The 11,838-nt window shown below is 40.3% G+C and overlaps 3 protein-coding genes across 4 annotated transcripts; 2 read left to right on the forward strand and 1 right to left on the reverse strand.

Annotated features, from left to right (window-relative positions):
• Window positions 1-703: 703 nt before the first annotated feature.
• b3galt6 (UDP-Gal:betaGal beta 1,3-galactosyltransferase polypeptide 6) lies at window positions 704-4,520 on the forward strand. 2 transcript variants are annotated; one of them, XM_084038356.1, is made up of 2 exons: window positions 704-1,133; window positions 1,702-4,520. In XM_084038356.1, the coding sequence occupies exon 2, from the start codon at window positions 1,712-1,714 to the stop codon at window positions 2,729-2,731; it is 1,020 nt and encodes a 339-aa protein (XP_083894482.1). In that variant the 5' UTR covers window positions 704-1,133; window positions 1,702-1,711; the 3' UTR covers window positions 2,732-4,520. The 2 variants fall into 2 exon arrangements, with proteins under 2 accessions (XP_083894482.1, XP_083894481.1); XM_084038355.1 differs by having other exon boundaries at window positions 705-1,159.
• Window positions 4,521-4,857: 337 nt separating this feature from the next.
• Window positions 4,858-5,805, reverse strand: LOC311027572 (protein FAM107B; the record flags this gene model as incomplete). The annotated part of the gene is made up of 3 exons (XM_084031635.1): window positions 4,858-4,959; window positions 5,127-5,271; window positions 5,735-5,805. The coding sequence occupies 3 exons, from the start codon at window positions 5,803-5,805 to the stop codon at window positions 4,858-4,860; spliced, it is 318 nt and encodes a 105-aa protein (XP_083887761.1).
• A 2,005-nt stretch (window positions 5,806-7,810) lies between these two features.
• tmem167b (transmembrane protein 167B) lies at window positions 7,811-11,402 on the forward strand. Its single transcript, XM_084023079.1, has 3 exons — window positions 7,811-7,948; window positions 8,739-8,870; window positions 9,438-11,402. Exons 1-3 carry the CDS (start codon window positions 7,939-7,941, stop codon window positions 9,518-9,520), a joined length of 225 nt encoding a protein of 74 aa, XP_083879205.1. The 5' UTR covers window positions 7,811-7,938; the 3' UTR covers window positions 9,521-11,402.
• Window positions 11,403-11,838: the final 436 nt, after the last annotated feature.

Consider the following 11,838-nt stretch of genomic DNA (forward strand, 5'->3'; position numbering starts at 1 on the left):
TATTTGTTGGCGCCTTTCAAACACCCAAGGTCACCTTACATGATACATTCAATTCAATTTTATTGAATTGTGAACACTATTTAAATTATTACAAAATAATGTAGGAGCCAAAATTATTTTGTCTGTGTTATTGTTTGTTTATCCTAAACACGCTCTTTTAGTTTCTATTATTTCCGATATTATCCCCGAATTTCTATCTATCTATCTATCTATCTATCTATCTATCTATCTATCTATCTATCTATCTATCTATCTATCTATCTATCTATCTAATTAACACCTGGGTGTGGTTTTCCCTTCATTCACCTGTTCAGTTCCACGGCAGTTCTCGTTAGACAAAGAAGGTGAGTGGGGCTCCGATATTTTCTGTTGAACGTGTCGTTTTGTTTTCATATTTTTAACATAATTTGCCTTAATAAATACTTTAAAACGCAACTAGAGTGATTAATGAATTCAGCGAGCGCGTCAACAGTTAAGAGCCCGCCAAGCCTCTTAGCGGCATTGAAAAAATGAAAAAATAGTCGCTACAAACTGTTACATATGACAGATTTGCATATACAGTATGTGTGAAATGACACTATTTGTGCCAACAATTTGTAAACACCTTGTTACTGAATGATTAATAGTATACGAAACTTGTCAGGGAATGGATATCCTATTAAAGTTACTTTAAATGTATTGCAGTGACAGAATTCCCAAATGCAACTTCTGTTTTTCAAATTTTGAAGCCAGAATATATAACTTCCGATCTTGTTCTGGCTCTCCCAACTCGACCATGCACCGACACTGGAGCTACTGCGCATGCGCCAGTCAGAGGCTGCCTGTCATCAAAGTGCTCCCTCCGTTTCCTCTTTGCCACAGAACTGACTGGGCTTTTACACCAAAAGCCGAACAATATATAGATCGATACCTTGCTCAAATCACCCAGTAAACGATTAAACCTGCTTATTGTAACCTGCGCCGCCTAACTTAGTGGTTTCCATCTCCAGTTTAGACCAATATGAGCGACCTGTGCGTGCTTGCTTTCAGCAGGGTGAGCTTACAAAGTGCGCAGAGGGTTTTATCTCGGTAGCTAGCGTTAGCCCTGCAAAGCTGCCGTCTGTGGCCCGCTCTGGCTGTCATTCACGGGACAGGTAACGTTACTTTCCTGTCAGCCCAGGTAACTAACGAATCCTCTTTAATCACTGCTATTATTAAACACAGTAGCCTTGTATACGGCGTACAGTAAAACTAATACGCATGGTGCTACAACGGTTACTAACGGTAATGCCAGCTTGGTACGTAGCTAACGTTACCGTTATTCAACAAAAAAAAGGTATTTTATGACCAAAAAAATGGTTACCTCAGTGCCAACATTTAAAACAAAGGCATTGAATGTGCCACGACCAATGTAATGCCACGTGTTACCATCAACAAAGCGAGAGACGACACAATAAACCTCTTATCTGGTGCTCGCACAGTGTTTGTTTACATTCTCATGTCTAGCCGTTTAGTGCTGTGTGATGTACTTTACGTCTGATTGCCCACCTTCAATCAGACGTAAAGCATCATAAGATAAGAAACACAAAATAGGCTTTCAAGTTATAGGTCAAACTCTTTGTTCATTCCCTTTGCAGAAACTATGGCTTGCAGTGTAATTTGGGGCTGCTGACAATTTGAATGACATTAACGCAGACAATCTTTTGTGTTTTTTCACGCCAGACTCTGCACCATGAATCTGTTACGTCTAGTGTGCCGCCACAAGACAGCCCTGGTCATCGGCACTGTGTGTAGCTTTGCTGTAGTTCTGGTCTTTTTGGCCAAATGTACCTCAGAAACCCTGAAGCAGGGCCACCAGGATCCTCCAGGCCTTGCCCCTCGTGCCAATGCTTTGCAACTCCGTCCAGAGCAGCACAATCCCGCTTCCGCGTCCAAAGACCTGTCAGCGTTCCTTGTGGTCCTCATCGCAACAGGACCTAAGTACACAGAGCGGCGGAGCATCATCCGCACCACCTGGCTGGCCAAGCGGGACTCTGATGTTCTGGCTTTGTTTGTGGTGGGAACTCAAGGGCTTTCCAATGACGACCTTCAGAATCTCAACACGGAGCAAGGGCGGCACAAGGACTTGCTCCTTCTGCCTGACTTGCGAGATTCTTATGAGAACTTAACACTCAAGCTGCTGCACATGTACTCCTGGCTGGACCAGAATGTGGAATTCAAGTTTGTCCTCAAAGCAGATGATGACACGTTTGCTCGCTTAGACCTTCTCAAGGAGGAGCTGAAGGGGAAAGAGCCCAGCCGGTTGTACTGGGGCTTCTTCTCAGGGAGAGGGCGAGTGAAAACTGCTGGGAAGTGGCGGGAAAGCTCCTGGGAGCTTTGTGACTACTACCTGCCCTACGCACTGGGTGGGGGCTACTTCCTCTCAGCTGACCTGGTACGTTATGTGCATCTTAATGCAGGCTACTTGAAAACTTGGCAGAGTGAGGATGTGTCACTGGGTGCTTGGCTGGCACCAGTGGATGTGCAGCGGACGCATGACACACGCTTTGACACAGAGTATAAATCGCGCGGCTGCAACAACAAATACTTGGTGACGCATAAGCAGAGCTTGGAGGACATGTTGGAAAAACACCAAACTCTGCAGCGCGACGGCAAGCTCTGCAAGGAGGAAGTGAAGCTGCGACTGTCCTATGTGTATGACTGGAGCGTGCCTCCCTCACAGTGCTGCCAAAGGAAGGATGGCATACCGTAATGTTGGTCCTTTTTGCCAAGCCCTGAAATCAGCTTCTGATTTGTATATTCCAAGTCAAAATGAAGGTATAATGTTTTTCAAACAGTTCTCCACTGTTACATGATTCAAAATGATTTCCCCGAAACATAGTAAATGCCTTAATATTGATCGAAAGCCCATTTCAGATTTGGAGAGCCTTTATTCTAATTGCCAAAACAAAAAAAGACCATTTTCACTGTAAGAGCAGGTCTACCTCAATTCTTTTCTGTTTTTACCACTTTAAGGATGTGTTTTGAACAGTATTTAGAGATCTCATGTTCATTTTGAATAGAATAGACAAATGTAGGTATAGTGGTTTTTGAGCTAGCCCTAGTCTAACGTATTCTGGATGGAGGAAAAGCAATGACATTTCCTTCACTCTCTGAAGTCTCCATGTTAATCTAGTCCCAAGTTTGATCAGCCTTTTTTTCACAAATATAATAAAGGTTTCACAAATCTGAAAGGGGACTTTAGGGGCTCCATGTTAATTGTGTCCAGGTCTGATAAGTCAAAGTGTAATCCTTTTTTTTTTATCTTGAACTAGTATAATCTGGATGGCTAATACCTTTTTTAATATTTATGTTTCTGTTTTTGCAAGTAGAATGAAGTTTTAAACATTAAAGTCTTAACTATGATTCCATTATGAGTTTTGCAACTTGAGGTGGGAAAAAAAGTGGGAAACTGGCTGAAAAATATTACCCCTTAACTCTTGAACAGGAAGCCAACTCCAACCCTGTGTCCATTTTTGACCAGTTATGGCCTTTGGCCTTGTTATTTGGACCCGTCCTCATGTCAGTGCTCTCCTTTCCACCATTTGGTGGCCTCTTTCTCACCTCTGTATGTGCTTCTTCTGCTGTACAACTAAGTATTTACACAACACTATAAGATAAGTTATTTCAGTGTAGTAGATAGCACACAGACGGGAGAATCTTACCCTGCCACAATGTCTACATTTTTTGGTGAAAGCAATTTCTATTGATGTTTTATTTATTGTTAATTTATCTGCAGCAAACACAAGACACTGTTATTGAGTTGGGACAGAAGCACAGTGGCTGTGGTTGCTGCTTGTGTTTGGAATTTCTATTTATAAATGTGTTGGTGGGGGGGGGGGGATTTTATTATTCACAGACTTAATGGGTAAGATATGTTCACTTTTTTTAAATGTGAAAGTTTTGTTTACAGTTAATGGAACAATAAGGTGTCATGTATTTGGAGATGTAAAGAATGTGTACGAGATAATGGTTGAATGTGTTTTATTCAGCAGGCCTTCTTTTTCCTTATACTGGAGCTTATGTGAGGATAACATTTCCAAGTAGACGGTCATACTTTAAAACTAAGGTGGGGCGATATCAAGTTATTTGTGAATGTTTGTTTGCAGTGCACCACGGATTCAGATAGACTCTATGATACAGACTACCAGCTGGCACTTGGTCACTTTTTAAAAAAAAGCAAGAAACGTAGTTTAATGTGCACAAATCATTATTCAATGATGACTTTTTTCCCCCTGATGTTGAGCTCTCCACCCTTGATCTCAGTCCTTGTGTCCTGAAACTTGTGAAATGTGTACAACGTTATTTAAAGGGTACGATGTGTTGGAACAGCTGAGGAATGCTGCAAAAAAAAGAGCTGCGCCCAAGCTCGTTTAATGACGGCTGTTCATGTTTTTCTGAAGGCTGACAAATATTTTCTCGCTGTTGTCACTAACGGATTGCAATTCAATATTACCTAAGTTTCAGTGTTTGTTTCGACATACCTGGTCAGCCTCCCTGGATGTTTTATTAAACATTTTAAGTGTATTCTTCTCACTTCTGCTTATTGTTTGAAAGGATTACGTTGTTTCTTTACAAAAGGCGAAACCAAGAGGACTTGATAACATTTTTGGCTTAATATCTTTACACACCTCAGATTTGAGAGGAAACAATTTTGACAGCAGGATTCAACAACTCCAAACTACCATCTGTATAGTCTCAAAATAATACTGCAGTATTTTCATATTCCAATCTTAAATACACAGTTGTTAATCAAATAGTCTTTCCACTGACAGCAGCAAACAGTAGGAACTCGTCTGGGTTCCACGTTAACGTTCTTCGTTTATGGCTTTGCTGGTGTCACAAGGAAAACGTTTGGCTGCGTCTCAGGGTTCCTCTCACACGGACAAACTCCGGTGCGTTCTGCAGGCGCTCGCTCCTCTTCTTCTCCTGCAGCTCGTGCTGCAAGACAAGAAACATCTGTTTGGACACCCTCCTTACATAGATTGTCTATTTGCCACATCTGCAGGCTTGCTCGCACATGCCCATAAAATAAATTGAATATAGGCAAATGCTGAAATCCCTCGGGCTCGCGGCCTTCTGTCGTTGTTCTGAACTAAAATACTCACAACTTGAATTCTCTGCTGCCTCGAGCAGAGCTTTGCTTCCAAATCGGAGGGAGGATGGAGGGCCAGCTCCCTCTGCTTGTGCTGCTCTCTCCGTCTGTGTTCCAGCACACACTGCAGCTCTGGCTTCTTTCTGGGCAGTAGACCTCTGAGGATCAAAGAACTGATAAAAATACACATCGCTAGACAAATATGTGGCAACCTTAAAAAAATACCATGAAACCTCTTCCCTATTGCATTTTAATCCAATGCAGATAGACACATATACTGAAAGCACAGAGTGAGAGGACTAGGCCGCCTAATGAGAGATTAGTCAAAGGTGTTGTACTTGTGACTTGATCGGTGTTAAACACCACCTGAACATGTTGCTTATTCCAGGCCACAACGCCAGTCAGCTGGACAGAGGGAGCCCTTAAGCGGATTTTCTGACTGAGGCAGGAGACAAATAAAATGTTGATCTGTTGAACTCCTGCTGCTTCCTGAGCCATCGCCACCTGTCCTTTCTACACACAAGTCGTAAAGAACGTCACCTGGAAAAATGAGGTGTAAGGTACTTCCTTGACTGCTGGTGCCTCTGTGACCTGACCAACAGGTACTCTGTGTTTTCTCACCTCGTGTGGCAGAAGAGCAGCTCTTTGTGAAGATCTTTGCGTTGGTAAGTTGCCAGGATGGGATTTGGCATCTTCGTGGGACGGATGAGGTCACCAGACTCCTGTTGTGGACTCTCAGTCACCTGACTTGCTCGGACTATCCAGCAGTGATGTCTCTCTGGCACATATAAATACAAGCCAGCACACACGGTCACATATCCATGATGGCAACTCTTTTACATATATAATATGTGCAGACCTTCGATATAAAAAAAATTATATTATTTGGAAGTTGCATGAGTTATTATAAGAGTGACTTTTTAAGTGATGGGCTATATATTCTGACCAAATGTGAAGATCATGCCATTTGTTTCTTTGACTAAAGCATTGTAACTGACTGTATGCTGGTTTGATTTGATCTTACCTGTTTTATTTTGAAGAGCCGTTTGTTGTGATACCTGAAGGAAGAAGATCAGGCAGGTAAGTAAAATAGTAACTGAAAGATCTTTTATACATTTTTATATTGCACAAAACATGCAAATCGACTCAAAACATTTTAACCTTTAAATCTAACTCGTCATAAGACAGGAATCAACGCATCTCATCTACTTATTTAAACATGTCTGAGACAACAAATTGTGCAACATAAAGTTAACATGTTTTGTAACTATATTCAACATGACACAAATGTGCTGTTTTAGAAATTATTTTAATCCCTATATTATAAAACCCTAACAATTTTCTCCCATTTCTCTTTGAAAACCTGAACCCAGAACAAACACAGACAAACTCAAATATGAGGTCATGGGGAAAACAAATACTACCACAGAAGAAATAATCAGTCTTACCTGAGTGCTATGGTAGAGACGCATTGCTGACAAAAAGAAATGTGCAGTTCTCACAGAAGAAGTGTGGAAGAAGGACACAGCAAGCGTCAGCTTCAGCGAAGCTGACCTGAACAGGTGTGCTTCACTGTCCTGTGATCAAATCTTATTAACTGTCTTTCGACCCTTTGTTCCAGTCTCTCCGGGAGAGACTCTTCTGTTGTCTCCAAGGCAAGAAGGACATATGGAGGGATAAGGTTAAGTGCAATGATTGGGATGATGCAACATGAATTACAAGCAAAACAAACACGGCTGTTCTTTAATCTGTAGATCAGGAAGGGAGGTATTTTCTGGAGTCACATTAAAAACAGTAAACAACTGGACATGACAAATACTGACAATTTCAATGTTCTGCACCAAATATTATATAGAGAAGTATCGAATTAAGTAATGGTAGGGTGATAATCCAAATAGTAGGAATGATGTAAAATACGTGAACAGGTGAAAATAAATACATTTATTGGGACCAATCAATACATAATATATATCTAAAATATATAGGTACAGTAATAGGTTTAGGAATGTGCTGAGGCATGTACAAATGCATTACTGTGTGTGTGTGTGTCAGCAGGTTGATAACACTGGAGAAAGCACCAGTCCTTGTTATAGAAAAAGGTTTTTTTTTTTTGCTGACCTCGGGGAGAATGGGGTGGAGATGTGCTCTACAGAGGTCTCAGCTCATTGTGGTCTGGGCGGAAGCTCAGTTTAATCCCCATCCGTCCCTAACACAAGGTGTGTCCAGGTTCAGAGTTGCAGCAGAGCCAGCATTTTTCACCACCTTTTAATCCTGCATATCCTCCTTCTACTGCAGGCATGTCTGCTGCCTCCATGTCACATATGGAAGAGCTCAGTGTGTTGGCCACATTCATTAAGAAGGGAACAAGGGAACCCCTGAGTACCACTAATATTTTTTATTTCTGATTTCTTGTGTGCAGTATTTCTATATTACCAGTCCTGTCCATATATTCTCCAAACAACTGCCTTTTTTGATTAATGGTTACATAAATGTAAAGGAAGAGTAAACGAAATACAAGTATCAGATGATTGAGAAAGTCAATAACGTGTATTCCTTATTGTTTATCAATCAATCGATTTAAGCATACGTTCAATGCCCGGCTGCTCATATTTAATAACTCATATATTCCAGTAGATGGCAGTAATGCTAAATGTATACTAAACGTAAAACGTAAAAGAAAATTGTAAACCACTGAAACCGGAAGTGTCAACCGAGTGACTGCCAAGCGAAGTAGTCCACGGCGTCTCCACTTTATTTTACATGATGGATTGCTAATGTAAAGGAAGAAACTGTCATAATACATAGTCAAAGAGCAAACTGCGAATATGACAAATGGTAAGTTTCATGTGTTATGCAACTAGCTAAGGACGTGACATGTAAGTTCGGCTAGCTGATTACTTATTGGACGGGAGGCTAACGTGGAAGCTAGGCTAGCTGTAGACGTGGCCCTGGGCAGCACTCTTAGTCGGTACCCACTTTAATAAATCAATTGTTTGTTACAATTGCATGTGTATTGCACAGTTTTCTAAAACCTATAACACTGTATTATTATCAGGCTACAATCTTTCTTGCCAACTAGTTTTGACTAACGGTCAGGGTATCGGTGGCTAATGCTACAACATCCAGATAGCTAGACAACAACAATAATCGAAACAGACAAGAAAATATGTTAGCATGGGAGTCAACAGCGGTTAGTCTTTGACATAGCTGTTTTATGTGGGTAACTTAAACGAAATGTTTAACGTTATTGCTTCTACGCCGAGCTACTCTGGACATACCCACAGTCCACAGCCCAGTTTGTGTTACGTGTAAGGGAAATCCACAGGGTTTGAATAAAGTTACTTTGAATAGTGGAGTCAATATCAGACACAAAGCAGCAGTAACATCATCTGTCCCTCAAACCTGGACGATAAATCACTGACATACATATATGGGTGATGGTTGAAATTAAGTGGAACGGCATGTGTGTAAACTCAACCTTTCACATTTGATTCTGCTCTAGTTCTGTGACTGTTTTGTCTAATTTAATTCAGCTAAAAAAATGTATTGGAATGTGTGTGCTGTGGGAGAACTGGCAGGTAAGACAGATGTGTCTGTGTGATAATATTTTCCCCTTCTGCCATAGTGTACTCTTTCGATGGCATCCTGGTGTTTGGCCTGCTGTTCATCTGCACTTGTGCATACCTCAAAAAGGTGCCTCGCATCAACAGCTGGCTGCTGTCAGAGAAGAAAGGAGTGTGGGGCGTCTTCTACAAAGGTAGATAAATGAACATTGTTATTTCTACACAAAATTGTCCCTGTTGGTATACCTAAAACTTGAAAATGAATTATTTTAAAAGTATTGTCAGCAAAGTTAAATCTGAAACATATGAATAGTATCTTTGATATATTTTCTGTGTCTGTGTGTGCAGAGCTGGAAAATTGGCATACTTGTTATCTTGTTAACAGAATCAAGTCATTGTTTTAAGTTGCACATGTGTGCAATAACAAAATCTGTTATTGCACACATGTGGAATAAGAATGTTAATGAAAAAGGCCTATGTATGTGGGGGAAAAGGCATATAAAAATCTATAATGCTCGAAGCCAAAACTTTAATCTCCATCATTGTTCGTATCCTGTTACCATAATCGAAACGACAAAAAATGTGACACTGCCCAAATATTCCCAGACCACACTGAAATGCTAGACTCTTGACTTTGTCCACAATACTCACTTTACTGTTAACATAGCTGTTAACATAGCTGTATTTTCCTTTTTCTGTATGTTTGTAGTTGACCTGTTACTTATTGACTCATCCTCTTTTTCCTCCATCTTTCTCCTCAGCTGCGGTAATAGGGACGCGACTTCACATTGCCGTGGCGATATCCTGTATGGCCATGGCTTTCTATGTTGTCTTCTTAAAATGATAGAGCCAGGCTGGACTGGAAAGGACACTGGATGGGTGCAGGCAGGGGATGGACTCATCTGTGTGGTCATGTGCTAATCCTTGTAGAGGGACACCTCTTGGATTTCCTGACCGATGAACCCCATTGGCCCTGTGGACCCATGTGAAAGACTAGCCAGTGCTGTCCCCTTCTGGTGACTGGGTATATAACTCTTCCCTTGATAATTTGTGTGCAGACATTGAGGGCATCTGAAATATTCTCCACAGTTATAACAGAGAGAGCCTGTTGGGACATATGGGATCATTCGGTTGTAGGGTGACACTGTTGGTAGTCTCCATCCACACCCCATAAATATTTATACTGAAGGATGCAGAAGATTGAAGGGCAGTGTGTGCATTATACCTTATACATGTATACAACCTACAATTAGCCTAGCTGTATATATCTGGAAAAAGATATGTCCAATAGAGATTTGCCAGAGGTTCTGTGTAATTCATACTGAAAATGATCAATTCTGCTTGCTCCCAGCTATGCTTTTTTTTCTGTATCACCTCTTGTGTCAAGGGTGAAGGGAAAGATATACAAAGCTAATATATTATGATGTTCTTGTGTACACTATGTTTTCGTTTTCTTTTTTTTTTTAACTTTGACCTTTTCTCAACAGTGCTGTTTGGCATCTTAAAAGATCCATATACAACATTCAGAGTCTGAAGGGCGGGATGGGAAGAAATGGGGAGTACCAACAGTTTAAAATAGAGGCTGTACTCGCATGCACCAACATGCACACGCGTTCGGCCCAACTGCCAAAAGAAAAAGACAGAGAAACTGGGATTACAACACACACACACACACACACACACACACACACACACACACACACACACACACACACACACACACACACACACACACACAGAGGGAGTATGACATTGTGGTTAGCTAAGGATGTTATTACTCCATTATAAAATCTTTACATAGCACATAGTAATGATTGCTGCTATATCAATGTTCTGAATGTTGTATAAAGCTCTTTTTAAGCTATGTTTTAGGTTTGAAATACACATTTTGCACAAGTGTGTGTTGTATTTCCTTTCGCATGTACTTGTATAATGTTTTAATTGTCAAATTGTTACAAATTGAACTGTAAGACACATAGGAGGCATAGTTCTGCCACAACTGTAGAATATTGCGTGAAGAATAATTTAGAAAGAGGCATATCTGAAATTATTGTGAAAATTCGATAGCTATATGAGATATGCCAGAAGATTTAAATATTTTAATGCAATGCCAAATAGGAATTAGGCTTTTAATACCATATTAACTACACACTGTTATTCTGAGTTTAATTCTTCCACCTTATTTAATGTTTTTACTAAATTGTTTTGGGAAGGGTTGCATTGCAATTTTGAGTTCAACATATATCAGATTATGTCTGTGTGTGTTGTCTTCATAAAATGTCTCAACTGGCATTCAGTGCCTATATAATGTATCACACTAGTCCCTTTGGAGGGTTTTCATGTTTTATTGAGTTGAATCGCAGTAGGTGTAATTTCAATTTTTTCACAAATCACTGCAAACAATTCTCCAAATCAATTTAAATTAAGTATAAATCTGAAATATATTTATGTTTTCATATTCACCTACATCAAATAAAAATTGTATTGAGGCAGTTTGACAGCAGTGGCAGTGTCTATCGTATGTGGATTGCTCTGCATCAGATTTGTACTTGTGGTCCTTGCAATTTATCCTCAATTCTTTTTGTTTCTTTGCAAAACTGCAGAAGCTTTATCAAGTAACATTAGGAGTTAGTCATCCAATGGTCATTCTTTTTTTTAAGCCAACTTTGTGCAGCATTGACTTCGTGTTTGGGGTGGTTGCTGTAAAATAAATTGTCTCATCTCGGGTTTTGCTCCAAGATGTCTATTTCTGTTGCAGAGAAATCCCATAGAAATCCCCTCAGCATAGGGCGGTGCCCACCCTGCATCACGGTGAGTGGGATATAGCTCTGCTGATGTGCAGTGTTGGACTGAATACAACATGCAAATGTAAAAAAAAATAATAATATATATAAACTGTTGTTGCTTTCCATTTGATGACAACCTGCTCCCAGCAGATTTATAAATGTGCCATATTTCTGTTAATTTAACCTTCCTTTGTATTCACTTCTTTGGGAATGGTCTTCTATCCATCCCCTGGTTGGGACATTTTGTTTTAGGATAGGAACTTTTTCACAGCCGACATTTTCACTTTCCACATTAGAAAAAAAACACATGCATTGGTGATAACAATAACATTAACAATGTCCCCTTTCCATTGAAGTTTCCCAGTAAGCACAGTAC

This window comes from Eutrigla gurnardus, assembly GCF_963514095.1.
Source record: "Eutrigla gurnardus genome assembly, chromosome: 2".
Lineage (NCBI taxonomy): Eukaryota > Metazoa > Chordata > Actinopteri > Perciformes > Triglidae > Eutrigla > Eutrigla gurnardus.